Raw genomic sequence first — 27,989 nt, forward strand, 5'->3', positions numbered from 1 at the left:
CGATTTCCGTCCCTCGGGATGTCGTCAATTCATACACCGAAGGAGAAGTCCTGTTCGCCACGAAAAACGGACCGCTATACTTAGGCTCAGCTTAGCGGAGGAAAACGCCTCATCGGAATTCGGGCAACTTCTCCATCACACCAACGAACGTTTCGGAAAACTCACTGCTTGGCGGTGCAAATTGTATTACCTCGCCGTTACCTTACGAGACTCTTGTGCCGCCCTTCGGGAAGATTCTTGCGGAGCATAATAAAGCATTCCCGTGTGCTCGTCGGGATCCAATTCCCTCTTCCCGAGAGTCACCCTTCAGAAACGGTGTTGTGTTAGGGAAACAAACTCCTCGATCAACCTTTGGAAGGTCGCTCCCCTACCATGAAGTTGCCAAGGTATCGCTTTTAAAATGAAAGAGGCCTTTATCGCGGACAGTGAAAGCAGTTTCGATCTCTAACTCACCTGCAAATGGCCCTTTTCGAGGTCTTAAGTCGAAATAAATTACCCAGACCTCAACCAGTACGTATATTGGACAAGAAGGGCAATGGGTAGGCGTATCTTTTGCTGAACTTATTAACTCTGCGAAAGTCAACCATGAAGGTCTTTGATTGGTCCTTTTGTGGTACCTGTAAAATCGGAGATGACGGCGAACCGGAAGAGTGTTCAATGACTCCGTCCGCAAACCTCCCCTGCGTCTGGGCATTCATCATTCTCTGAATGACGGGTGGCACGGGGAATAATATCGCCATTTAATTAGTGTATCAGATGCATTTCGGTGTCTCATCACCTAAGTTCTCTCGGGACTTCGCTCAATTTTTTTTTCGTTTCGAATAAAGGAAGTGACACCGTATTTTCTGCCGGGGATAAATAACCTGTCTCCTCACTCTCCGCCAAGTCCCCGCAATTCGAAACTTGACCCGATGTGCCATTCTGATATGATTCTTACGAATACCGGACCTATTTTCTAACCCTGTCAATAGGAATATTCTATGTGCTATCGCGTGCCCCTGAATTGAAGTGCGCCCACTAGTGAGGGTTTTTCCCGGCGTTGTCGAGAGACCAACTTGCAACCTTTTCTCCTCTTGTCGTCCGCCGCTCGAGAGCCCTCTCCAGACATAGTATCCCTCCCGTCGTCTCCCTCGGCCAGACGATACGCATCCAGCGTGCGGCCCACGCAATAACTTCCCCCAAAAATGCTCTCCTCCGCCCCGCTTCCCCTCCCGAAAATGCATCCTGCGATTCATGCGTTTTTTTTAATTCCCTCGTCTGCAGCACCCCAACGCCCCTGATCCATGCGCCGCCGTCTGAGATCACCTCACCACTTCAGCGGTGCACCGATGCGCTTTTGTTGCGTCTCGCCTTCAGTGAAACAAATCACCCCCGCATTGTCTACGCCCCGCTCCCACCCATTCAACCCGCCGTGCTTCGCCCCGCGTGCCGGAAGGAGTGCCGCTTGGGCGCCCCCCCCCCCTCCTCCGGCGGGGGTGGACCCATCTCTCATTTCGGGGGTGTCGCTGGCGATGGATTCCTCGCCCTCACTCCGCGCGCCCCCTCTCCCCTCCCCCCCTCCCCCCCTCCCCTCATCGCGTGCGTGGATCCACGGACACGCATCGCCTCTCGAGTGCCGAGTCGTCGTTTTCTTCCCTACGGTTGCGTGTGTCTGCATTTTTACCGCGGTCTGTCTCATTGACCATTTTTTTGGTGCTACGCCTACCCTTTTGTGTAAGGTGCGCGCGGTGGTGCGATGTATATGAGGAGCGTAAGGCTGTAGTGTATTAGGTGTATAAGACGTCGGGGATGACACAATATTGAGCTGGATGTCCCGATTAAAGATTTTTTCATTCTATTCTGCGTTACTTTCATATTGAGGTGGCATCCGAGTATAATTACTGTCTAGAAACATATTTTTTATGCCAATTAATGAAGGTTCTGTCTGGAAAGCTGAGTTACTCATTTTTTTGTAGAATTTTAGAACATTCCAAATAAACAGTTGTATAATGGTGAAGACATTAACACTCTCCGGTTGGTAGATGTCATCGCAGCTGTCGTAGAAACGCTAGAGGCCCTGCGAGCAGCTCTTGACTGCTATGAACCGAGGACTCTAGGAATGTGAGGGACAGTCAAATGAAACTCGAACACCCGTCACAACACCCAGCCCGCGCGAAAGGTGGAAAACCTGTTGTTACGTATCGATACTGCCATCACTGTGGTAGGAGAACTGCATAGCGACAACTCACAGGCACTTAGTTGTTGGGTGTCCTTGTTGGTGCGCGGACTGGTGCCTGGTGTGTTGCTGTAGGAATTGATGAAAGCAAAGAAGAGCAGAGAGGTGTGGTTCGTTTTCTGGTGGCTGAGGGGGCTGAAGCAAGCGAAATTCATCGTCGCATGTCTGTACTATGTCTGTATGGTGAACACCGCATGTCCCTGACCAGTGTGCACGAGTGACATAGGAGATTCCGAGAAGGGCGCACATCACCGCGAGACGATGCGCGCCCAGGACAGGCCCGTCCTCCGGGCGGATGGATGGCGTAATCCGGGAACACTTCAACATCCTTCGTACAGCCAGGATCTTCCACCTCGTGATTTTCACACCTTTGGCGACCTAAAGAAAGACATTCGAGGACGACGGTCTCATTCGGACGTGGAAGTGAGAGAGCTGGTTTTGGTTGTGGATCCTACAAGCGACCTACCTCTTCCTACAAAACTTGCATTGATCGTCTTGTCTCCCAGTGGGGTAGATGCGTCATTGCTTTTGGCCATTACTTTTGAATAAAAAGATTCCTCGGTCACCTTGTAGCGGGTGTTCCGTTTTACTTTGACTGTCCCTCATAACATGAACTACAATAAGTATGAAACTAGAATCCTGTGTGCGTAAGAGAGAAGCTGAAGGCAGACATCGCAATTCGAGGAGCCAAACCTGTACAAGTTGAATCCTTCTTCTATCTGAGCCACAGGGTAACTTGGGATGGATGAAGTATGACCGATACCGAGTGAAGATTAGTCCAAGCCGAGAAGGCTTTCCTAAAGAAGAGGCAACCGCTATGTCCAAAGGGCCTGTGATTGCAAACAGGGAAGCAGCTCGTTCGTATGGAGCATGGCTGTGTACGATACAGATCGGAGTCATGGATAAATGGAAAATTGAACCAGGGAAGGATAAAAATATTTAAAACATGGCGCTGGGAGAATAATGCTAAAGGATAAATGAACAGACAAAGTTTGGAGCGAGGAAGTATATAGAGGAGCAGTAGAAGAGTGGACCACATGGAGAACTCCAGGGCAAAGAAGAACTAGGAGGATTGGACGAATGTTGAGATACAGTGGCTTAATTTGAAACATATTACAATGGAAAAGTGAAGGGAAGATCCCGCAAGGAAGACCAAGTGCGTAGGGCAAATCAAGAAGAATGTAAAACAAAAAACCACGGGGGTGTGAGAGGGTTGACACCGAATAGAGAAAAATGGAGGACTGCAGGGCATCAATTTAGCTTTGAAGTACCGATGAGGATGAAATAAACCGTATGTTGTTGGTGACGCTGTGCGCAGAAACTACTTAGTTATTGCATGACACTTCTGCCCGTCCGTTACTATGGGCGGGAAAGATATTACTAAGTTATTGCCCCGTGACCCTCGGCAGCATGTTGGGCAGCGGCTCAGACAGGTTTCCAGTTATTTCAGAACATTCAACTCGCTTTTATCGATTACTTCCATGCTGTCGTTGCAAACTTCTCTTGTCCCTGTCACATCTATACATTGATTCATGAAATCAATTATTTTCCAGGAGATACTTATATTTTATGTCTTTCGAGCCTTAGACCGCATTGCTCCGCCATAACTTTCTCTCGTTATATCCCTACCTCACACTTACATCTGTTGTACGATTCCTTCTTCATCTTTTACCTCAACGTGACACAATCAGCGTAGCGTGCTTTTTTCTTGCCTCTCGATCCCCTGTTTATCCAATGGTGATTCTTCCATGACCCACTTTTTCTCTGCCTACCTCTCATGCGTATTTTTATCACTAACAGCTCGAGTGTCACATATTCAACTCATTTCGTCGGAAATAGTGTTTTATTGGCATGCCAAATTTACAGTTCCATGCAAAAGTTAGGGGATTGTACTATTTTATGCGCTGGCCCTGCTTAATGAATAGGATTTCAACTATCATTTGATTTAAAATGTCGGTTTTTTAATTTTTTTCGGTATCGCTCGAAAAGGTGAATAACCTTCGTCTCAAAACTGGCTTTCGGTTTATAACGATGCTTGGAAACATGTTAAAGTTTTGACCTTTATGTGGTTTTCTACACGATCATGCAGTAACGTTACAAGCATACTTTTACGATATATCGTGCTCCGTGATATACATCGACCCCAAAATATTCCGATTCTCGGAATAATTCCCAGTCGCAAATCGTTTGATACTTTCTGAGTTCGCCTTAGCCTTTTGCCACGTTCCTCGCTGGTTCCTACAAAATCAGGCGAGTTGAGTGAGATGACCCGCTGCCCGTGGTGCGTGATAATCTCAAACGCAGGCACCCTAAGGTGCATGAAACACGTTTCTGGATGGATCCTCTTCCTCGGAAGGTTACTTGACAGCCTTGTTTATCATTTTCAGGGAAGCCTTCTCACCAATATTGATGATGTAATTAGCAGTCCAGTTTGATTCCCTTGCCAATTTGAGGTCATGAAATTTACTGTAGAATTTTTCTGGATGACTCGAGGCATTTTTATTTCCGGGATTCATCGCCTCTCCACTTGAAATTTATGAAGGAGAAGGTCTTTGATTATCGCTGTTGATCGATGACGGTCAAGCTCTCTCCTTCCATTTAACGGGAATGGTGGGTAATCACACAAGCAATCCATGTTGAAAAGTTTATCCGTGAATTTTTTTAATCAACTTCTCTTTTTTCTTTTCTACAGCGAATTCAGCTTTACCATGTCAATGAATAAAGTTACTGTGGAAGCTCTTGCTAAAACCACTGTGGCAGATATAGTCGTCGTTTATTTCAAGTTACTGTAAATGTATTTTTTTGTAAAGGTGTTTTGAATTTATAGTTAACATATCTATATTTTTCACCAAGTGAAGCCCAAGGTATTCGGGTTATGTGTTTTATGGCTTCCTATTGTTGCAACTTATTTATCATAATATTGCTGTTGTGTCAAAATAAATTACATAACAATTTCAACCAGCATGCAAAGGATATCCTCAGAAGTTATGAACACTCAAAGTCCTTTCACGCGTGCTTTTACCGGGCGTCACTCTGTTACCATGTTTCATGATCTGATTTCTTTCAGAGGACCACATGGTTTACACCTTCAATGTATCGACAAGCGCTCTTACCCGCGTACAATGGCCCTAATAGACGCGTTCCTTAGTATCTATCCGTGCTTAAGAATCATCATACAATTCATTTACTTTATTTTGTTACTGTTTATTTATAATTGAGGCACGGTAATTTTATTCGAACGGCTTTGGGGAATTTTATGACATGAACTCATCTGTCCCGTTGGGACGCATTGAAAACGAACTCATGCTCCAAGAAACACTTCTCACTTGTGATAGTCTTAAAGAATAGTTCACGTTATTTCGTAAAACGGAATCATTGATCTAATGTCTTTAATTCACGTCCGAACACTCCAGCTACTGCTTTTTTGGGTAGTTTTCTCCGACGTGTTTAGATAGGGCACTAGTTGTTGAGTACCTAACATTTAAAAAATATCATACTTGTATAAAGCTGCCCAAACAAGGAAATTTTCTTGGTCTAGAGTTTAGTTAGCCGGTCAGTCATACGGTCCATTAGAGGTAATTATACCTGTATTCAGCACTGCGGGTATATTCTTCTTTTTTGAACCAATTTTCGTGAGACATTCCAACATACTGGTTGCTTCGCTAGATCTGTGGCTGAATGTCATCCATCGTGGGATCTAGCTTGCTACTGGACATCATTCTCTTACACAATGTATTCCACGCGTTTGGGAGCGAAAGGAACTGAAATAGGAAGAATATCGTGAAGCTTCACGTTTACCCGTGAAAGTGACCCACAAAATTCGCTCTTGGGCGCGGAGATACTTTAGAAAGCGGGTAGAGCGCTAGCCGTCGCCGCCGATTTATTTTATTGGCGGCGTATTGGGATGGGCGCCTTACCGTGCCGCAAGCATGTATGTTGTGTGTGTGTATATATATATATATATATATATATATGTATATATGCACATTCTCCTTTGCTTTCACTACCCGTCGCTCGTGAAACGGCGGCCATTTGACCCCAGCCGTTCGACCTCTGCCCTCCTCCCATCGCTCTGCCGCTTTCACGTCCACACCCCCCCCCCCTTTCGCCCCCTCCTTCAACCCACCTCTCGACAAGCGGCAACCCCTCGGCGCACGGATGTATTGCGGGATTGTCTCTCCTGCCGGGATGAGTTTCCAGTGTTGCGTGAATAATTGAAAAGGGAAATGCTCACCTTTTACACTCCCCCCCCCCCTCTTCCCCCGTCTGCCGAAACCCCTTTGCTCACCCTCCACCGCTCGCCACATTTTCGCTCTCGACCAAGTTCCCACTCAGTCTGTGCGGCTCTTGTTCCCTTCTCTTCCTCCCCCTCCCCCCCATTACCTCTCTCCCCCCCCTCTCTTTTTCGGCTTTCTCATCCATTCGCTGCGCTTCCCTCCTGGGCTAGGTCGCCTTCCATCGGCCCTGCACCGCTCTCCCGAAGCTCCTCCTCAAGTTACCCGTTTTCACGTTCATTCGTTGACGGCAAAGCCTTTCATATTATAAACGTTACAAAGGTTAGTGATAGGAAAATTGCATTTATCCTCTCTGAATTATTTTGAAAAAAATGTGCAATCTTTTGAAATTTCGGTAATGATTTATGAATTAAACCTCAAAAAACATGAATATATTGCGAGATGCATGGTTAATATTAATAAAATACATATTTTTCCATAAAATTACGAAGGTAATTGCCACAGATAAAAATATTCACCTTCGGCCGCTGTTCCTAAGAGAAATATTTTTGAAATGTAGCGTGGCTATTTTCAAATTGAAATTCCGATGATTGTGTTGTTTAGAGCAGCAGAGTAGAAATAGATTTGGGTGCAAGTAAATATAAGTTAAGTAAAAATACCAACTATGATATTGATATTAATCAAGTATAAAATGTTTTTTTAATTATTATACAGCAATAATTACGTCCACTTACTCGAACTACGGCTACGTCGCAAACCTAAGGTATCGTAGTGGCCCAAGCTCACACTTAAAATCCACTTTGCGATTTAGCACCTCTCAGCAATCACCGTAGTTGCTATCTGATTATAGGTAATAAAATGTGTTAGAATTGCGTTATCTTACGTTTGCAGTTAATTTATTAATGCATTTTTTTCATTTATATTTATCATACATATTGATAGTGACACCAATCGAAAAAATACATCACTGAGCGATAGGTTGTTGCGCGTGGGAAGGATCAAAGGAGTGACCCTTGGTCGATAGCGATACGACAATTTATCAGGACTGCAGGCCACTGTGTTCATTTCCAAAGATCTCATATTATTCTTTCTTCAGTTGGAATAAGCTCAGTGTTGGCCGATACTCTGTTTTGTTTAGTGTTTGAAAATGGATTTTGTGGCACGTGAAATCTTTAAATTAATATGTTTCACATTCGAAATCATGTTTTGATGTAACTTATTAAGTCCTGTTTCCCTCGTAATGCTTGACTATGAGAATGTGACCGATTTCCTTCATTGGGAGAATAATTTTTACGAAATTCAGTTGTTTTTCAAAGCTGTTTCATGGTTTAGAGCCCATTCAGTTTCTTTAAGACCATTTTTAAAATTTAAATGTTCAAACGCAAATTATTTTCACAAATCTAAACACTTCCAGTAGTTATGACAAAAGATCTCGCCCTCGGAGCAAAAAAATATGGATACATTCAGAATATTTTTTAGAAATACCAGTAATTTATTGTCATAATGTGAGTATTATCATATTTATCTCTTATCACGTGACCAGTCACGCAACTCATGTATAACTGTATTACAGAGCCGTCTATTCTTCATTTCTAAGCAATCTCTCCTTCTTGAAAACCCTAAAAAAGGTTTTTGATCATTCATTTATGGTGATATTACGCCTCCGCGCAGGATTTATATTTCATAAAACCCAATTTTGGTGTTATTTTCTTGCTCTAAATTTGCAACGTCTTAAATTTTATCTAGTACATCTATTCTTTTGCACTTAAATCAATGCCCTGATAAAGTAACTCTTTCAAATGTTTAATAATTTTGTCATTTACGTTGGCCGACGTTAAAAATGGTGTTCTAATTGTCTGGTGCTTGGTCACAGGGGCTGGTTTTTAGAACTTAAATTCGTTAATCATAATCTGTATGGACCATTACTTAGTTGAAAGCAAAAATGAAACATTTTGAAAAAAAATCCTATGGAGTAATAGAACTTCTTGAAATCCGACCAGAAGTACATTATTGTTAATATTTTTGGAAGCAAATATTTTTTTAGGCTCTCTGCGAAGGGGTGCTTCGGTAATGAAAAAGGGGGCAACGGAAAACCCTAAATTAAGCATTCCCGCATTATATTATTTCCATTACTCCGCCAATTCGTTGATCCAATGTCGCTTTGATGTCACCCTGATATTTTGTATCGTTACTGTTACATTAATGATACATATTATCTTGGCCGTATTCATTATTTGTCATTGGTGAATTTTATGATCGAATAGTGTAATAACTTGATCGTTCATCCCTTGATCATCGTGGCGTAAAGCAAATCATGACCCAACCAGGAAAAGAATGGGCGACAAATGTCGAACTGATGCATTTAATGGAAGCGGGCTTGATGAATACGCGCCGTTGAGGGTATATTCCTCTTAAATAGCCTCCCGATCCTAAATCTAATAGCTCCATAATTTAACGCCGTGATAAACTCGATTCAATAGTACTAGCATCACCGTTTAATGGAGTTGACAGTTATTTCTCTCACCCAAGCGCAGCAGTTTATTCAATTGCGTGGTTTCAAGGACGGAGGTGGGATCCCTTCGGAATGCCGACTCCGCTGACCGCGATCGTCGGACGTGACTCTGTTCCTTTTCCTCCGCTCCCGGAGCCCGTCTTCCCGCGCCCGGCTCCGGGTCCGCCGCCTCATCGCCTCCCAGCGATGCCGCATTGCGAATTCATCGTGCGAATTGTCGGCCCTCTCTTCGTCTCCCTCTCTCCGCCCACGTCTTTCCCCATGCTTTTAGTCGCTTTGGGACCTTCCCACTCGATGCCCTTTTTAGGCTATATTTTTGTTATTACTCCTCGCCATCAGCTCTTTCACTATCCACTGTTTAGAGCTAATGTTATGTAGCAAGGATGCATTATTATTATCGATAGCTTTTATGTCCGCCTGGCCGGTGAAAAATTTGAAAAATCAGGGCAAGTATTGTTAATAAAATCAAAGTATTTTTTGCTGTTATTGTCATGCCTTGTTTGGTATTGTTTTCCTTTGGATATTTCTAAGCGTCAGTGTCTCATTGAGTATCTGAAAAAAGCATTAGAATAAATCTTTTAATAAATTACACTTTATATGTGACTCGATTGAGTAAATGAATGTATTTTGAATATACTTTAGCTAATGATCAGTGTATCTCTCCGAATTTGGGAATGGTCTCCACTCATTATTAGTTGTTTAGTGATTGAATAACTGTTGGATTACAATACGAATGTTAATATTTTTCGATTTGGTAACAATGTAGTTTTTCACTGTGATTCATTATCTGAATAAATGTTTTTCGGCGACCCACTGTATTTTGCAGAGCATAGATTGATACAACTACCAAGGTGAATTGTGAAAGATTTCGATAATTAGCCTCTTCAGTCTAACATCCTTTCACAGTTTTAATATAAAAACTGGTGTACGTTTTCGCGCATTGTGTTGGTTTATGTCATGCACGTATATATGAAATATTACTCAACTATGGCGCTCACATATGATCATGCGATGGTACAATCAATTTTTTACTGCTGTGCAAATATTGCTTGTGTTTTTTCGTTTTAATTTGTAGTTCGAACTGAAAACCACTATCTGACGTTATGCCTTCCTTTTTATTTCAGACAAGTGGCCCTAGCAGATCTCATTATAGTGAACAAGGTTGATCTCGCCTCACCCCGACAAGTTGCGGATATTAAAAGTGAAATTAAGTAAGTATTTTGGCTTCCCTGCCTCACATGTCTTTAAACAACTAGGGCGAGAAAGCGTACGCTTACTGATTTAACCGAATGTTTTAAAAAAACCGTGTTTAAAAAAATCGCTCGTATCATCAAAAGGTAAGGATTGTAAGTGGCTCTCCGCCTGCGATTTATTGTTATTCTTTCCTAGTATTATAGCAGCATCGATCGTTGCTGACTATTTTTGCAATGGAATTTGCAATTCATTTTGTGATTGGCTAATTAATACTGATTTTTCAATCGGAGTTTGAGTGCTTTCGAAGGATATTTTAAGTTATAGACATTGCCTTTGAAGTCAAATAGTTTCCAGGAAGATCACTAAAGGGGTCTCTTTTGACATTAAGATATTTTTAGTATTTGCAAAATATATCACTATTAACTCAACCGATACAGTTAATGGAAGTGCTGTGCGGGAATGCGAGATTAATTGATAGTGATAGCAAAATACGTGCTGTGGAATTTCTAATTCGAAGCAAATTGTAAAATTAACTAAGAATTCGGTGCAGAAATAAGCCGAATTCACGATTTATGCAGAGTTCGGGTACATGGCATTCGTCTTTCCGACGAATGTGTTAATGGGTGGCCTCCTGCCGACGAATGTGTTAATGGGTGGCCTCCTGCCGACGAATGTGTTAATGGGTGGCCTCCTGCCGACGAATGTGTTAATGGGTGGCCTCCTGCCGATGTCCCTTCCCGCCATCACTAACATCCCTGAATGATGCCGTAATACCGATATTCACACGGAGCTTCTAAACCATTCAAATTATAGCTCTTTAGGACCCCTCTAAAATTATTTTCCAATTCAAGTAGGTATAATGTAAGTTTGGGATCGTCATATATCTATAATATTAATACTCTAGGTTTTTATGCACCGCGCCGTACAGAATCGCGTATTATTCGCAATTTAGTGCTTCAGTTTCCTCCTTGTAGATTAATTTCTAAAAGATAACTTGGCTATTTGGCTGGCGTCTAGATTTTTTGATTTCTCTGTAGCTCGTTATGCTTTCCTGCAGTTAAGCTGCCATCCATGTTTTCCAAAATACCTTTTGGTTTCCCGCCATTTTTGTGCATTCAACCTTTTTCAGGCTATGCATACGAGAGTACATGAGTAATTGAGTGACTAAATTAAATGCTTGTGTGGTATTCGCTAATTCACGCCCCGGTATCCATTCAATATCTCCTATGAATTCCTTTAATTCATCGACCTTAATTTTAATGTTCTACTCGGATGAGTTTATTTGTCCTTTTTGTTGATGTTCTGCGCGATTTCATGTCAGATTAATAGAAAAACAGTCATAAAATGATCATTCATACCCAAGCGTAATGCATCACCTCAGAGTAAATTTAAACGAGGACAAAGGTCTTGCAAATACATTCGTAATTCTTATTAATACTATTTGTCATTGGGAGATATGTAAACTATTAGAACTCATCAAACTTGTGTAATGATCAGATTCATTATCAACAACTTAAATGCTAATATTCATGTCCCTAAACCCTTGTTAGGTTGTTTAAATGTATTAAAAATAGACGCTAAGTTAACAAAAATGTAGCTGATGAAGCATTTACGTATCTATATATACTACGAGTAAATGATACTGTGGAAAATATACACATGTCTAAGTTTAACAATAACCAGTCAAATGAAGACATACTTGCAAAATTAGAACAGGATATCTTTTTTAAGATAAACATAATGATGCCTTTTGTTCGATTATTGTTATCACATTTCGTATGACTGTTATAACGAGAGATAGACGTATTATAGATTTTAATTTAATTGTTATTAATCCAAATTTCTGCCGATACAATTATTTTCGGCGTAAACTATAAGGAGTTTGAACGCGCAGAAATATTTCTTAATTGCATCTTTAACTGTGACTATTTTGTTGGATCGTAGATACTTCATTTTCATGATTTAACAAAATTTAATCAACGGGATTTGTCTGTGGTGTATAAAAATATGATGTTCAATGTTAAACGTTTATTGTCTATACAATCCATTGCGATTTTATTGCAATTATTATTCACTTTGCATTATTTTGCATTTTTCCACGTCGTATCTATTCAAAGGTGGGAATAATTATCGGCATATTTTGCCTCTCAGGTTGCGCTGTGTCTCGTTAGTCTGGAGAGAGAGAGCTTCGTCGGCGTAGAGAGGACCCTCTGGAGGACGGGACTCGGGAAGTCCAGAACCAAACGACGCAAGGAGAAATTCCTCCTCACCCTACTTTTTACAGTCCGGCTTAACTTGATTTGTTTGTTTACAAGTCACACGTGTAGTCCCTTGTAATTCTGCCTATTCTCCATTTGATTCGGGCATAGATCGATAAGAGTAATGAATGCATTCATCCTTGCGCTCATGCGCTACCAACTTTGCTTACTACGAGGGTCATCCGGAAAGTAGTACCCGTTCGTGCCGCATGAAGTGCTGACGACGCGAGTAGCCGCTGGACGAGGTCAGATAGCTTCAGTGGCTTGTCTGCCTTCTCTGAGCCAAGTTGCGTGACGCTAGCATTGCCTGTGTTGTTTCTGTGATTGTTTACAATGTTTAAAAAAATTGAGAACGCCGCAAGTTGTGAAGTGAGGGCAGTGATTAAATTCCTCAATGCAAGAAACGTTCGCCCATGTGATATTCATCGCCAATTAAAGGAGGTGTATGGAGACAATGTAATGGACGAGTCGTCTGTTCGGCGGTGGTGTCGCAACTTCAACATGGGGAGGGGGAACACACACGACGATGAGCGTTCGGGGAGACCGTCTGTCATTACAGACCAACTGGTGAGCTCAGTTGACGAATTCGTGAGGAACGATCGGCGCGTCACAATTGATGACATCTGTGAGCATTTTCCCAATGTTTCTCGAACAATTGTTCATGAAATTGTTAAACACCATCTGCATTATGCAAAAATTTGTGCAAGATGGGTCCCTCACAAGCTTACAGATGAGCACAAAACCAAGCGTATGGCTGCAGCACTGACGTTTTTGGGACGTTATTCTGATGAAGGAGACTCTTTCTTGACTCGCATAATTACTGGTGACGAAACATGGGTTTGTTATGCATCACCTGAGAGTAAACGACAGTCAATGGAGTGGCATCATGCTCATTCACCAAACAAACCAAAAAAATTCAAGACAGTTCTGTCCACCAGGAAACTCATGGCAACCATTTTCTGGGATCGACGAGGTGTATTGCTTATTGATTTTATGGCCCGTGGAGACACTATTAATGCCAATGCGTATTGTGAAACATTAAAGAAATTACGGCGGGCAATAGAAAATCGGCGGCGAGGTCTATTGTCTACTGGTGTCATTCTCGTTCATGACAATGCCAGGCCTCATGCAGCTGGGATAACACAAAAACTTTTGCAGCAATTCAAATGGGAAACTTTCGACCATCCACCGTATAGCCCGGACTTGGCCCCTTCAGATTTTCATCTCTTTACAAAGCTTAAAGACTTTTTGGCAGGAAAAAGATTTGACAGCGATGAAGAACTTAAAGAAGGAGTGACCCTGTATCTCAATGAGCTGGCGGCGAAGGACTATGCAGCAGGAATACAGAAACTTGTCACACGTTATGACAAATGCCTTAATTTGCTTGGAGATTATGTTGAGAAGTAGTTTAAAGTATCCTCTTTCAAATAAAATTTTTTATGTTTGTTAATATTTACTTTTGTGTCTTTATTTCACGAACGGGTACTACTTTCCGGATGACCCTCGTATATCGATTAAGCATTTAATTTGGCTGTGTGAAACGCCTTGCACGTCTGCAGTGTTAACAAGTAAGCGTTGTTATGAGTCACCAGGATTATGTGATGCTTCCTTTACTCGCTTCTTCATCAGCGCATTTACACTTTTTATTTCGTCGATTTGAACTTAGCGCTACAGTGTCCAACATTTATGAGTATAAACATTTAATTGTGTGGCTAAGATTCTTATTGCTCGGAAAACACGGCTATTTTCATCTAAAGCCCAAGTTCGTTGTATATATCGGACGTTAAAATACCGAGAGGGCCTAGCATGTAATATATTACGTTAGAAATTCCTTTCTTCCGAGTCTGCTTCATCAATGCACGAGTGCCCTTGTATTCTTGTGTTGCCGTCCTCTGTTTAGCATCGCATGCGTCAACTTTTTGCTTCCCAGCGTAATCTTCCTCCTTGGGTTCTTGTGGTCCAGTGTCCCTAACCAAACCCTTCTCTCCCTGTCCCTGGGCTTTATCTTCATTTGCCTACACCCTGGTCGGGGGCGCCTTCTCCCTAGAAATATCTCTCTCTCCCTTCCCCCCATCGCCTACCTCTCAACACCTCCGCTCCGCAATCCTTGCCCGCCTCCTCCCCCATCCCCTTCCGCCACCCCCACCCCCGAAACACGTCACACGGCGGAAGGGGGCGCCTCGGAATCCCTTTCATCGTGGGGGGCACACATCCTCTCGCCACTTCCATCCATTTTATACCCTCCCTCCCCACACTCCGCCCACCCCTCCACTCGGCTCCTCCCCACGCTATAACACACCCCTCTGCCCACTGGAAACCGCTGATCCCTCGTTAGCATCAGTTTCATTCGAGCAAGTGCTCCCATCCGCCCGGCATTATATGGGCGTCCCCTCTCCCTTGGAAATCCCTTCTCCCAAAAACTCTCATCCGTAGCGTCGCCTTATTTCACCGCCCCTCAGTTTCTCTCTCCCTCCCACGACCCCTCCTCCAAAGCTACCCATCAGCCTTCCCGAATGACCCTAAATGGGTTATGTAACTGAGTTATCCGCTCGAGGCGCGCACGACAGGCGGAGTCTGTTCGCAGCGGAGCGATGCAAGGGCGGGTGGAGGGTGGGGGTCCGGGGGGGGAGGGAGGGATAGGCGATGGGGAGGGGGGAACGACTTCGTGATGACGAAATTGAGATTAAAGGATTCCTACTCCTGCTATGCTACATTGGTATTAAAAAATCATGGCGTGTTCACTAATAGCTTAGCGATCAAATTACTTGTGGATGTGAAATGAAGAGAAAATTTACTGCGTCTCTTTTAGATGAATATGTTTGAATCTTAGATGTTCGCGTTCTTCATGGGTTCAAGTTCTTCTTCTGGAAGGCATTGAGGGCCACTCGTGATATTTTTTGTTGATCCTAATATTGATTATGTTTCTGGATTTCGGGCCTTGTGACGGACAGATATAATATTTTCTTTGACCATTCCATGTTTAATAATAATAATTCTAATAAAAATGAGTGTCTTCGGATGTCATTGTGATCGTGCGCTCTCCTGTCTAGCAATTTAGTCGTGTGTGGTACATGTAGTCGATTGAAACGCATCCTAGTTGTGGATTAATATTCGAAGAGGGTTACTCAAGCATTTTGGAATGGAAACATGTTACAGGAGATGTGTACGGCATTATTTTCATCACTTGATAATGCCTCGAACTTAATCAATTTTCTTTAAATCGAAGTTTGCACCCTTAATGCGTACGGATAAGTGCTTTTGTGTGAAGGTTTTTCTAATGTCATTGGAGTTTAAAATTTTTCTTAATTGTCATATTACAAATATTTCTTTTGCTTATCAAATGCTAGTTTGTTGGAAGAGCACCAGCTTTTTATGTTTGAAAAATAAAAGATGAATCAGTTAATGAAATAATATAACACCAGCTTCTTTGTCGGAAAAACAAAAGGTGAACCAGTCATTAAAGTATGATGTCACCTCACCAGTCAACTGGTAGTATGTCCAGTCTCCCGAAGGCCTAAGAGATCGTACTTCCAACTTTTAGGAAGTACCTTGCCCCCGTCTGAAGCCAGTGAACATTCATATGTTTTCTCTGAGGCCAACTTAAGAGACAACCCGTTTTGACCAGAATTAGGAATGATGAATACTGGGCACATTTTTTTGCTTAAACATGAGTATTTGGAAACCAGAGTGGGTCTAATGAAATAAAAACTAATCTGTGCATTAAATGAGAGACCTTATCCATTAAGGGGCAATTCACCTCCAGTAATAATTCCCAAATAGTGCTCAAGTTAAAAGATCGGCGAATCTTTTTTCCTTTGTTTTTGTTCAAGGCAAATGCTATAACATTCAAAGTTCAGAAACGCATCTGCACCAATTTCCAAGAAAGAAACAGGACTCAATATATGCATAAATCATGCCAAATGGTATGTTTGGACTGTTATCATCAATGTCTTCTTTCACAGCGTGCTTATTGTGAAACATTTGTCGTCCCATTGATCGATGTGAATCTCTATGTTTCGATTCTCGAAGGTGGAGAAAGTGGCCGAGGATTTAAAAGACGAAATACTTTTCCACCGTAGCGCGGTAATGGACTACTCCCCCAAAGCGAGGATTCTAGGGTGGAGGCGAGTGGGGGAAATGAGGTGGGGGAAATGAGATTTGGGAGTGGGCGATTGCCGGCGTGGGAGAAGGTGGTGGGAATAAACAGGTTGGAGCGGAATGCTTTGAGAAGGTGCGCAGGGGCGGGAGGAAAGATGAAGCGTACAAGTTTGTGGCTTTCGCTGGGCTCCATGGGAAGGGTGCGGTGGGCGAAGGGAGGGAGGGGGTGGAGGCGCTGGTCTCGGTCGTCGGAAGGGAAGAGCCTTCCTTCCCTCTCTCTCTCTCTTTCTCTTTAGCTGAATCCATTTGTTTGATGGCGCGGGATCCATGAAATATTAGCCGTGGGAATACGAGCGGCACCGTCAAGTCTTACCTTTCTTAAATGGCGCGGGCGAAAGTGTGCGGAGAGGGGGGGGGAAGGGAGAGAAAGGTCGTCGGTTTCGTGCAAATTCTTTCCCATCATTCTGCGGTTGCGTTTGTCCCGGTGAACTTTCTTGGGCTCATTTCCAGTCCCGAAAGTAACATCCTCAAGCCCACTCCCGACTTCCCATGATACTTTATTTTCATTCAGTTTTCTCATTTATTCTTTATATATATATATATATATATATATATATATATATATATATATATATATATATATATATATACTGGACTCGGAGTGATGACTGTTACCTAATAATAATGTATTTACATTGAAACCGGTCGTGATGAATATTATTTTGTGAAAAATTGCCAATTTTTAATTAATCAAGATATTCCACCATATAACGCTTGAAGCGTCACTTTTTGATTGATATTTTGATTGCCCGAATCCGTTTAAGTGTTACAAAGCTTTGTCGGATAATGTGATTTCCCTTAGCGGAGTCTCCTAATACAATGTTCCTAATGTTCCTTATACATACTATGTACTTAAAACTCTGTGTCATTTTTTTTGTGGCTAATTATGAATAATATATTTTAAGTGTGCTCAAGGAAGAATCTAAATATTTTGTTTTTCCAAGAGGACATAATGTGGAAACGCAAAGTATTTTGATTCTTCCTTGTGCAGTACTATGGAATTCCGCAATGTATCGACCTAAAAGAAATATTTTATTTGCGGTGTGAGTTAATATATTTTCACACGAGTGTAGTAAGTATATTTAGCCATATCTCCGTTTTGTTTTAATTTGAGTCAAAGAAATGTTTTCCGTTAATTATTTATTTACGGTTATTTATGCCTTGTGTAATAATATTTAATCTGATTACGTAGTGATAGGTTTTTCCGAGTAGTCTTGTGTACAAAGAAAGAGTCAAGGCTGCTGCTGGAAACCATGCATTGCTCTTTCGATGGCAAATATTTGAAACCCTTTGTTAAAAGAATGGTCCTGTTTTTTTCCAGTTGGGATGTCTTTATTTTGAAGAAAAATAAAGCTGGTCGTTTTAGGAGGAAATAAAGTCCACCCAAAGAGTCAAATGCTGTTCCCAATATTTTCAACTCGATAAATTCAACCTTTTACTTAGTTTTCATGTTGTATATATTTTTCTTACTTCCAAGAACTTTTCATTAGCAACGTCAACACTTTCTGTGTGCGTCTTTAAAACTTTTATCTATATGATATTCGGCATTTTTTTAGCTATTGTTCTCTCGTTTTTTCAAGTTCACCATATCATTAACCATCCGCTGAAATCATTCCTAATCACTAGTGCGTTATTAAATGTGAAGTTAATATCTTTTCCAGATCGATCAACGGAGCTGCCGAGGTGATAGAAACTCAGCGTTGTTGGTGAGTGGACTTTGCATCCTTCTCTTCGGTGAATCAGTTGCTAAATGCATGCCATGCATCTGTTCTATTTCGCCATTTGTAATATTTTTTCATTATTCATGATAATGGGCATGTGTAGTGGATGAGTTAAAATACTCTTATTTTGTGAAAGCTATCCATTAATTCAGTCTTACCAATAGGCGTGTTATCCTGGTATTTGGAGCAATATACGAGGCATCACGGAAAAAATAACTCGCCTCCATGCCCCGATTGTGTGAATATCTCGCGTTTCATGGCTTAGTTTAGATTACAGATGAGCTTTACCATCGCCTGTCAAACCTACCATCGAAATATCGACAAAGGTCCTATTATCTATTTATTTTGTGGATACACTTCTGGCAGTGTTCAAATGACTTTTTAATACGAGGTCTGTCCGATAAATACGCGAACTGAGGCCACAAAAACTGTATTTTGCAAAATTTTGTCTACATCGATTTTTTCCTCTTCGAAGTACTCTCCAATCGTTGCTATGCACTTATTCCATCTCCTTTTCCATTTTTTAAAGCACACACTTGGAAGTCCTCGGCAGTTAGGCGTTTTAGTTTTCTTGTCGTTTCTTGCCTTATTGTGTCCACATCTTCCCAGTGATGTCCCATCATCACATTTATGCATTTTGGTAATAGGAATAAGTGGCAGGGGGCGAGATCTGGCGAAAAAGGAGGTTGATCAAGGATGGCGATTGAATATTTTGCCAGGAACTGGCCAACAATCAATGCTGAATGTGCAGGTGTATTGTCATGGTGAAGGATCCATCCATCATGCTCGGTTAAAATATTGTGCACTGTTGGTCAGTGCAACAATGTCAGAGTGTAAAAATCATTCGCCTTGACCGGGATTCAAACCCTAACCCTATTCGATAGCTTAACTGGCTAAAGCACTCGACCGGACATTGAGGGATCCGTGATTTTTACACTCTGAATTGTTGCATTGAAATGTAGATTAGCGGATGACTCCGTTAAAAGTTACTGTTGCGGCATCTCCCGCAGTTTCTTCGCACAAATGATATTCCTGAATTCAGTTCAACAGCTATTATTGGGACAGTTTTTCGACGATCGGTAAGGACAAAGGACCGCACACGATCAATGTTGTCGTCAACAGATGGTTGAAGGTCGTCCCAGCCTTGCATCATCCGTGGCGTCTTGTCGGCCATGTTTAAATTTGCTTAATCCACTTGAAAACTGATATTTTCTTCAGAAAATTATTACCGTTAACAGCTGTCAGCACTTCACTGATTTCTTGATAAATTTTACCGCTTTTTATTGAAAACTTGATGTTGATTCGTTGCTTTGTGATATCGTCAATTTACATTTTCGGCAAACTGTAAAAACAAGGACAACATAAACTAACATAACTGGCACCATACGCACAGCTCGACGATCCGCCAAGGACAGGCGGCTAATTGGGTCTCAGGCAACTAGCGCCGCTAGTGGGCGGGGCTATAGTCCGCGTCAGGGCCACCAAATTGCACCAGTTCGCGTATTTATTGGCCAGATCTCGTATAAGGATGGTTTAATATCTTCGTGATTTTGCGAAACAGTTATTTTAAGACTGACGCGATGACCAAATATGTTTATTTACGTGAAACAGTGACCAAAATAATGATAAATTTTGCAGGCTGGCGGTGAAAGAATGACGTAGATAAAGAATAATCAGAGACAAAACGAGGGTAAGAACTAATGATAAAAGTAGGAGGTACCAGTGAACAGCGCAAGATGGGAGAGGAAATGGAGGACTAATATCCGGGTCGCCATCAGCCGAAGATTAGGTCAAATGAGCTTTCGTGACAAATGAAGATTTTTGAGTCACCTGATTCGCCTTTGGTGTTGTAGGTACGAAATCAATTCCTCCGCTGCTCCTCCCGAATATCATGCATCGGTCGAGCGGAACAGTCGGCCACCGCAATCCAGAGTTGGCGTTCGGGCAAAGAAGCAGGGCTCATTCGGCCGAGGGTCGTCGGGGCCATGATTTGCAAACCGAAAGGCGCTTGCATTCCTCTCGGTCCTGCCCAAATGGAGGCTGAGGCCCGTGGAATGTCCATCCACCACCGCCGCCGCGATTCGCCATCGCCGGCTCATCTTTCGATCCGTTCTTCTTCGCCGCACCCGACTCTCGTCCTCCTCCTCCTCAAAGGCCATCGAGGCAGCCGCTGTTCATTTTGATCAGTCTCATTTTCCCCGACCGAGGCGCGCTCTACCTCCGTCCACCGTCCGCCAAAACAAAGCCTTTGTCTGTTTGTGTGTGTGTGTGCTGAGCGAGCCTTCGCGCCTCCACCCGACACATTCCACTTCGCTTCCGTTTCCCGCAAAGTCGGGATAATACATTTCCCCGCGCGATATTTGCTCGGATTGCAATTGGAGAGAATTCGAGGGGAGGGAAATGAAGGGGTGGATGGGTCGTCGGGGGTTTGCCATATCGCCGAAGGCGGGCGGTGGGTCGGGGGGAGTGTGAGGGGCGCTATCTCTGTCGATGGACTTCGGAGACTAATATGAGAGCCGTCGCCGTTCCCCCCCCCCTTCCACCCTGTCCCCCACTCCCCCACCATCCCGCTTTTTCCAATCAAATCTCGTTTCTCCGCGTCCCCATCTGAGTCAGGTGATTGGTAAAGTGTGGTGTATTTGCACTTAAACGGGCTCTAAAAAGGGTACTGTCAGAGTACATAGTAGCAAATTCACTTCGCCATCGGGATATTTCGTTTTCCGCGTCTCGTTTAATGCATGAAATGCGAGAGAAAAGGCTCAGTAAAACTAACACTAAATATGAGAAAGAGCGCCGGCATTGAAAGGAAGCGACGCACGGACATTCGTTTTCCATGGAAAATTTATGATCGTCAAAGTTTTATTTAGTTCTTGATATTTAGTACTGATGCCCGAAAGCATGGGTGCAAAAGAATCATTTTCGTTTGTAGTCACGTTTTTGAGTAGTTTTAACGAAGTATCACGGACTGATAAAACTTTTCATATTTTCAGGTGCTCTAATGCCGCAGTTGACTAAGGCATGATGTCCCGGATGATTTTTCGACATGCTTTTCCAATTTTTTTCTTTTTTCCCGCAGCAAAAGTGTCATACCGTAATTTTGTGTCGAACTTGGAAATAATTTACGAAACCCTATTGGTACCGTAAAATAACGTATCATAATTTCCGGACACTATTCTGTATCGCTGGCTCTGATATGAATATAAATTGGCGACGTGCCCCTAATATCTGGACTGTTGCGTATTTTGTATTGGCAAAATGGTAGAGGCGTGGGTAATTCAACCTGAAAACTTAGTAAGGCGTTTTGAATTTTAGAGATGTGGGCATTTTTTGAATGCTACTTTTTGTGATAGTTAAAAAATGAGCTTTTTTCCAACCAACCCAACTTTGATTTGGACGCAGCGTCTTCATTAATACAAACTTGATAACTTCATGTGCTCCCAGTATAAAGAACATGGTAGTATTAAATTAAAAAATTAGCATGAAATATTATATGACTAAATGTAGAAGTAGTATTTATGAGTGAAACAAGTATTTACTGTAAGACGTGGGAAATAATGAAGAAAATATCACTTCCTACAAAATAAGTGAGAACATTAGATGTTTCAGCAAAGAATCGTGACTGTTTCAAATAGCAACAATGCGTTCCTCACACCTAGTTTCAATTCCCATGTCCATTTAAATTTATGTAAACTTATTTCTACGCTAGCTCGACTGGAAATGCTAACACAACCTCTACCTGTTATCTCAATTGTGCGATTGAAAGAACATCAATTTTACATTAATATTAATGTTCCCGTAGAAAGAAGGTTGATGCTGACACTGTATGAAATAGGTACGAAAAACTATGATGTAATATCGCATTTTCTTATGGTATCGTACCCTAGAAAATATTCCATACTGTAATTTATTACCATAGTATAAACAATTTTGAGTACTTAATTAACTCCCTCTCACAAGATGAGTTTGTCAAAACTAAAACTTGCTACCGATAAGAAGGTTGTGATCAGAATGCAAAAGTAAATACTAGAACAGGTCTGTAACCTTTTACTGATTGCAATATGTCGGATTTTGAAGAAAGTCTCGGCCACTATTTTACAGCTAATACTCGTAGCTTGATGTGGAGACCGGTGAGGAAGGAAGTAACGCTAACCTCGCGAGGTGACCTCTGATCTGCCTCCCGTGTGTTGTGCGCCTCCCCACTAAAGGCTACGAACCAAGGATTCGCTCAGTGCAAAACAGTATTACGATTGTAGCCATACGATGTGCTCGAATCCCAACGCGTAGTGAAGGGTACTCACGCTCCAGAAAGGTCGTGAGTGTGTGCAGTTCGCGGGGATAAAGGAGGCGTCCCCACAGGGGGGCGTTCCCCTGGTGCCCTCTTCATTTGTACTCTGCTTTCTAACGGCGATATTCGGACAGCATGCTCCCCGGGTGAATGACGGTTGCGCTTATTTTGGCGAACTGGACGTGAATATCTTCTACCTGTTTGTCTGTCCTCCGTCGCATTCTCCGTTATCTTTGGCATTACTGGGCAGCCCGACGTTTGAGTCTTATTAGGGCTTGAAACGCCCGCCTCGCCACCTCTATTATTTTACTTTTCGTTCTATTTGGATGAAAGATCTTCGTCTGTGGGAGGAAATAATATGTCGCGTGGGAAGAGGAAGACGAGTCGCTGCCCGGATGGCTGGTGGGCTACTCGGGACAACCGATTGTGCGTTTGCTCCGCAATAAGGGATTTTGTCCTCGGCCTTGACATTGAAGGCATTGGAGAATCCCTTTGTGAATTTTATTTCTAGTCCCTTCTCTTCTTTCTTTTCATTCATTCGCTTGGCTATTCCCCATCTTAAATCCCCCGATTACCTGTAATTACGACGCATACTCGGGTGTCGTCAGCCACGATCTGATGAAGTCACAGTAAGATGCGTCTCTCTCTCGCTTTCTATCCTTCCCAGATGTACCTCCCTCCACATTTCCACTTTTCCTTGTGCTAGTACGATGGCAACATTGCCCTGCTATACTCATGTGAACCGCCATCGAACGGCGTGTGGGGACACCGTTACCGCTGAAGTAATGACTTCATTTTTGGTATTTCTCGTAAGTTAGTGTCTCACCAAAACAGTAACCAGGTTTGCGGGTGAGGTTCAATATTTACGCCTCGTTTTAATGTTCGTGGAAAAATGCTCATAGGTTACAGTTTGGTCATCCAATTGACATTCCTGTGTCCAATTGACACGCTTTACGATTTACGAGGGTATTTTGAAAAGTTCTCAGATTGGAATGGAAATTAGCGAATTACAGTGATTTTTTATTGAAGTTCTATATTTTTCAATGTAGTCTTCCTGAACACTAATGCACATGGTCCAGCGATGTTTCAATGCCTTGATCCCTGCCTCGAAAATTAGATTCCCTCAGGTCTGCGAAATACCTGTCTATTTCGGCTGTTATTTCTTTGTTTGAAGAGAATCTCTGTCAACTGAGGACAATTTTGAGCTAGGAAAAGATAAGGAAATCCGAGGGTGCCAAATCGGGCGAATAAGGCGGGTGTAGCAGAAATTTGCATTGATATTCACTTATTTTTGCCATGGCTACGACACTTGTGTGTTGGCGTGTATTGTATTGGTGAAAGATGAATTTTTCCTTGACAAACCTGGCAATTTTTCGTGTATATTTTCCTGAAGTTGACCCTGGAGGTCATCGTAGTATTCTAATTATATAGTAATTTTCTCCACTGTTAGAATGTGATATGACCATTGAGATAACATCGCTGCAGCTTCAGCGATTTCTCACACCTTCAGTTGGCGTTTCTTAATGACCATTTTAAGCACTTTTGCAATAATTTTTTGGGGTAGTGGCACAATTTGGCCAACAACAACGCGGATCATCATCTAAGCTGTCCCGACTAAACTCGAACGGCTTTGCCCACATGGCAACAGTTTAATACGAAGTAGCAGAGTCCCCCAGGGGATTCTTTTTTGTTGTAGTTGGGCTTTTAAATCAATTTCCTTTTCGATTTCATCCTATCTTTACCATATCTTTGACGCATATTCAGTTATCATTTCTCAATTCTCTTCAGTAATTCAATTTAATGTATAAAAGCTACGTATATGCATAAAAAAAGGTTTTACTGCGATTATGTTGCTCGGTTTTAACTATTATGCCTCTACTATTTGAAATCTAGTGTTATAGCTTACCAGTAGCAGTAATGGATCTAGAAATTCTCTAAGTGGATTGGGGCGTCTTCATAAAACAACAGAAATAATTTTACAACTGGTTTAATACAAATAAAGTTGAGCAACATGTTTTTATTTTATAAAGTTGCAGTCATTTAGAGGTTTCAGTGAACTCTGCAGTGGATTCGTAATCAAACGAGGGTTGCTATTTATATTTTCAGCCTAATAATGAAAAGACAGTAATTTATTGTTGAAAATGGCTTAATTGCCTTACGAAGTATTCTTCATGATATTCTATACACTTTTGCATGCGCTCGTACCCATTGTCGAAACACTTTTTCCACTCCGATTGAGGTACCCACAAAACATGGTTTTTGAATGCATCAAAGGCTTCTTCAGGTGCCGAAAAACGTTGGCCACACAAGTTTTTTCTTGATAAACGGAAATAAAAAGAAGTCTTCTTGTTGGTGCTAAAACAAGGCTGTACGGAGGATGACCCATCAATTCGACGTTTTGGCCAGTCAAATAAATAGTTGTTTCAGCCGATCTGTGAGAGCTTGCTTTGTCATGACGAAGAATGATCCTTCGTCGCTGCTTCTTTTTCCGCATTTCACCTAGCACTTCTGGCAAGCAAATGCTCGTGTACCATTCAGAATACATGGTTCTACGTTGCTCTAACGGTACGGTTGCCACATGTCCAGCTCGTATTCCGAAGAAACAGGCGATCATTTACTTCGATGTGCTTCGTGCACGAATCGTTTTCGTTGGATTTGGCTAGTCTTGGGAGACCCATACAGTGGATTGCAATTTTGTTTCCAATTCATGCGTATAGATCCAAGATTCGTCACCAGTGTAGATGTTATACACAGCTTTTGATGCACCGCGATTGTATTTGTTGAGCATTTCTTTGCACCAATTGACTCGAGCATCTTTTTGAGCTTTTATCAAATATATGCGGGATCCAGCGCGAGCACATTTTTTTCACAGCTAAATGTTCGTGCAATATCTTATTGATGCTCGTCATACTAATCTCCAAGGATGCCTCACTTTCACGATAAGTCACGTACTAGATCTTCTTCCCTTAGTTCTTGCACAGTATCAATGTTTTCTGGCACAGCAACTGATTTTGGACGACCTTCACGACTTTCTCCGCTGAGCGAACGGCGGCCACGAGTGAATTCGTAATTTCAGCGTTTCACAGTGGCAGAGGATAGGGCTTCATCGCCAAAAGTGGAAGTAAGTTGTTTGATGCACTCCTGTCTTGATAATCCACGTCGATAGTCATCAAAAATCGTAGCACGAAAGTGTACAGGATTTGACTCCAGTTTTCGCCGAAAAAGTTGGCTCGAGTCACTGTAAATAACGCAATTTATGATCAAACGACAAAATGTACTGAAAAAAGTTAGCGTTAAGAGGGTCAAATTTTCAGATGGAAACGTCAGATGGCACCTAAAGCACTCAGTGTTGTCAAGGCTCAAGACATAAATAGCAACCCTCGTATAGTCGGAAGACAGCAGGTACTCAGGAGCAGGGTCGAGCATGCGGATAATATTAATTTTCAATTTTATTAAAGCCAGCAATGCTCCCCTAGTGATGTATGGTATGACCTCGGGGCACTTGGTTCCTATCTAATACACAAATCGTTACACGGGGTTTCATTTGCAATATAAATGTTGTTTCGTTTGCTTTTATTCGGTGGGATTTGAGAATATGGTGGTAGGATTGAATTTAAACGTAGAAACAATATCAATCAATCAAATATATGTGTGTTAGATGTAACGTAAAGTATTATTTACTCTCTTCTGTAACTAATATGGCGCAAGGAATGAAAGGAAGTGGTGTAAGTGGTTGGATAAAAACAAGGAATGTTGCTTTTGATGCGTTGACGCAATATATTTATCGAGCCTGCATATTTTTTTGATATTACATCCTGCAGGGATCTGACTGAGCTGAGCGAGAGGGCGCGGTTTAGCGAGGATATCGATAACTCTTTAGTGACTCATACCTTTCGAATGATATTCCCGTTTTTCGCTAAGGTACATGCGTTGATGATACTTCGAGGCCGGATGACCGTAAACCTAATTCAGAGCGTCCTTTTTGGCCGAAAAAATGGATGGACTTTTCAATCTTACGTAGCAAAAGTGCTTAGACACTGAAAAAGTACTTTCTCACCGATTTTTGGCTCGACTTTAGAATAATTAATCAGCCTCATCTTGCGGATTTCGATTATCCCAGTAGCTGTAATCCCCTTAAAATGTCCTTCAGAGAGAAGAAACTGGGTCTCACGAAACATCCGCCAAACCACTTGTTTGAAAAAAAATCGAAGCTGTTAACCACCAAGTTCCCCGTATTACGTCGCTCGGCACTCCCTCCCACCTCCACCCCCCTGCTTGTTTTTTCTAATGACGTACACTTTTCTCCCCAGAAAAATTTATTCCTCCCAAAAGTGGCGACGTCATCATTTGCGTCCCCTTCCGCGTATGTACATATTCTGTGCCTTCGTTCGCGCAAGGTATTGCCACTCAAACCCATCAAGGAGAGAGATGACTTTATTTGATGGAACACCCCACACCCCTCTCAGCGTTTTCAAGGAGATGCCATTCCCTGCTCCGTGTGTAATCGTATTCCGAAACCCCCAGCATCCTCGAATACGATCGGATCCCCTCTCACTGGGGAAGAGCTAGCCCCCGCCCCCGAAATCTCTCCCCCCTCTCCCCACCTCCTCCTCTTCCCTGCACCCGGGGCGAATTATACGCTTATCAACTTACTCGTGGCTTGCGCTGTCAGCCAGGGCAGTTGGCTGCATGCAAACCCACTCATCTCGCCTTGCCTACTCCCGCCAACCCGCATTTCCTCAGCTTCCCCTCCCGCCCCCCCCCCCCACTGCTTGATAAAAGATTCCGAGTGCTCGGCTCCATCCCGCGTGCAAAGTGCTCCAATCTCTGTGGTGGCAGTCGGGATTGGCAATCCGGCAGTAGGCTCCTCATCCTCCGCTCCCATCACGCCCACCACCCCTCGCCCCTCTCATCTGTACTTCGCCCCCTGCCCCCCCCCCCCCGGGTCGTCGCTCTTTGTCATCGTCCTCCTCCTCCTCCCGGAGGACCCTGTGAGTCCTTCCATCCCTTTGCCTTTGTCCTTTCCATGCGCGTTAAAGCTGGACGTCCTCCTCCCGTCACTTCATGCTCTTCGAGATGTGCAAATCGACAGTTGGGACTCTCAAAAAGTGTCTCATGTGTGAAGTAGAAAGGTCATTACTTCGTTTTTCCCTCGGGTTATTACCTCAACTCAGAAAAAAGGCAAACTTGCATTTAAGATTTATAATTTATTATGATCTTTTCCCGTACCCGGATGTTTGAGCTTTGATTTTTCACCGCATCAGTGAACACGACTTGTTGGGATCAGTTTATTAAGCTTTCGTAGCGATGCCTCCTCATTCGCTACATTTATTGACTACGTTTTCTCCCAAGGATAGAAAAGGACCCGAGATCTGAAAATGGTTTGGTAAAACACTCTGAACTACGTATGC

At 42.6% G+C, this 27,989-nt stretch overlaps 1 protein-coding gene across 1 annotated transcript in view; it reads left to right on the forward strand.

Annotated features, from left to right (window-relative positions):
• Positions 1 to 27,989, forward strand: part of LOC139699052 (zinc-regulated GTPase metalloprotein activator 1-like) — a 253,362-nt gene that overhangs the window by 73,073 nt on the left and 152,300 nt on the right. The window contains exons 8-9 of the mRNA XM_071598058.1: positions 10,087 to 10,173; positions 18,234 to 18,278. Coding sequence (XP_071454159.1) covers positions 10,087 to 10,173; positions 18,234 to 18,278 — 132 coding nt within the window. The remainder of the gene's footprint in view (positions 1 to 10,086; positions 10,174 to 18,233; positions 18,279 to 27,989) is intronic.

The sequence above is a fragment of the Hetaerina americana genome, unplaced genomic scaffold (assembly GCF_022747635.1).
Source record: "Hetaerina americana unplaced genomic scaffold, ioHetAmer1.1.p SCAF_10, whole genome shotgun sequence".
Classification (NCBI taxonomy): Eukaryota; Metazoa; Arthropoda; class Insecta; order Odonata; family Calopterygidae; genus Hetaerina; species Hetaerina americana.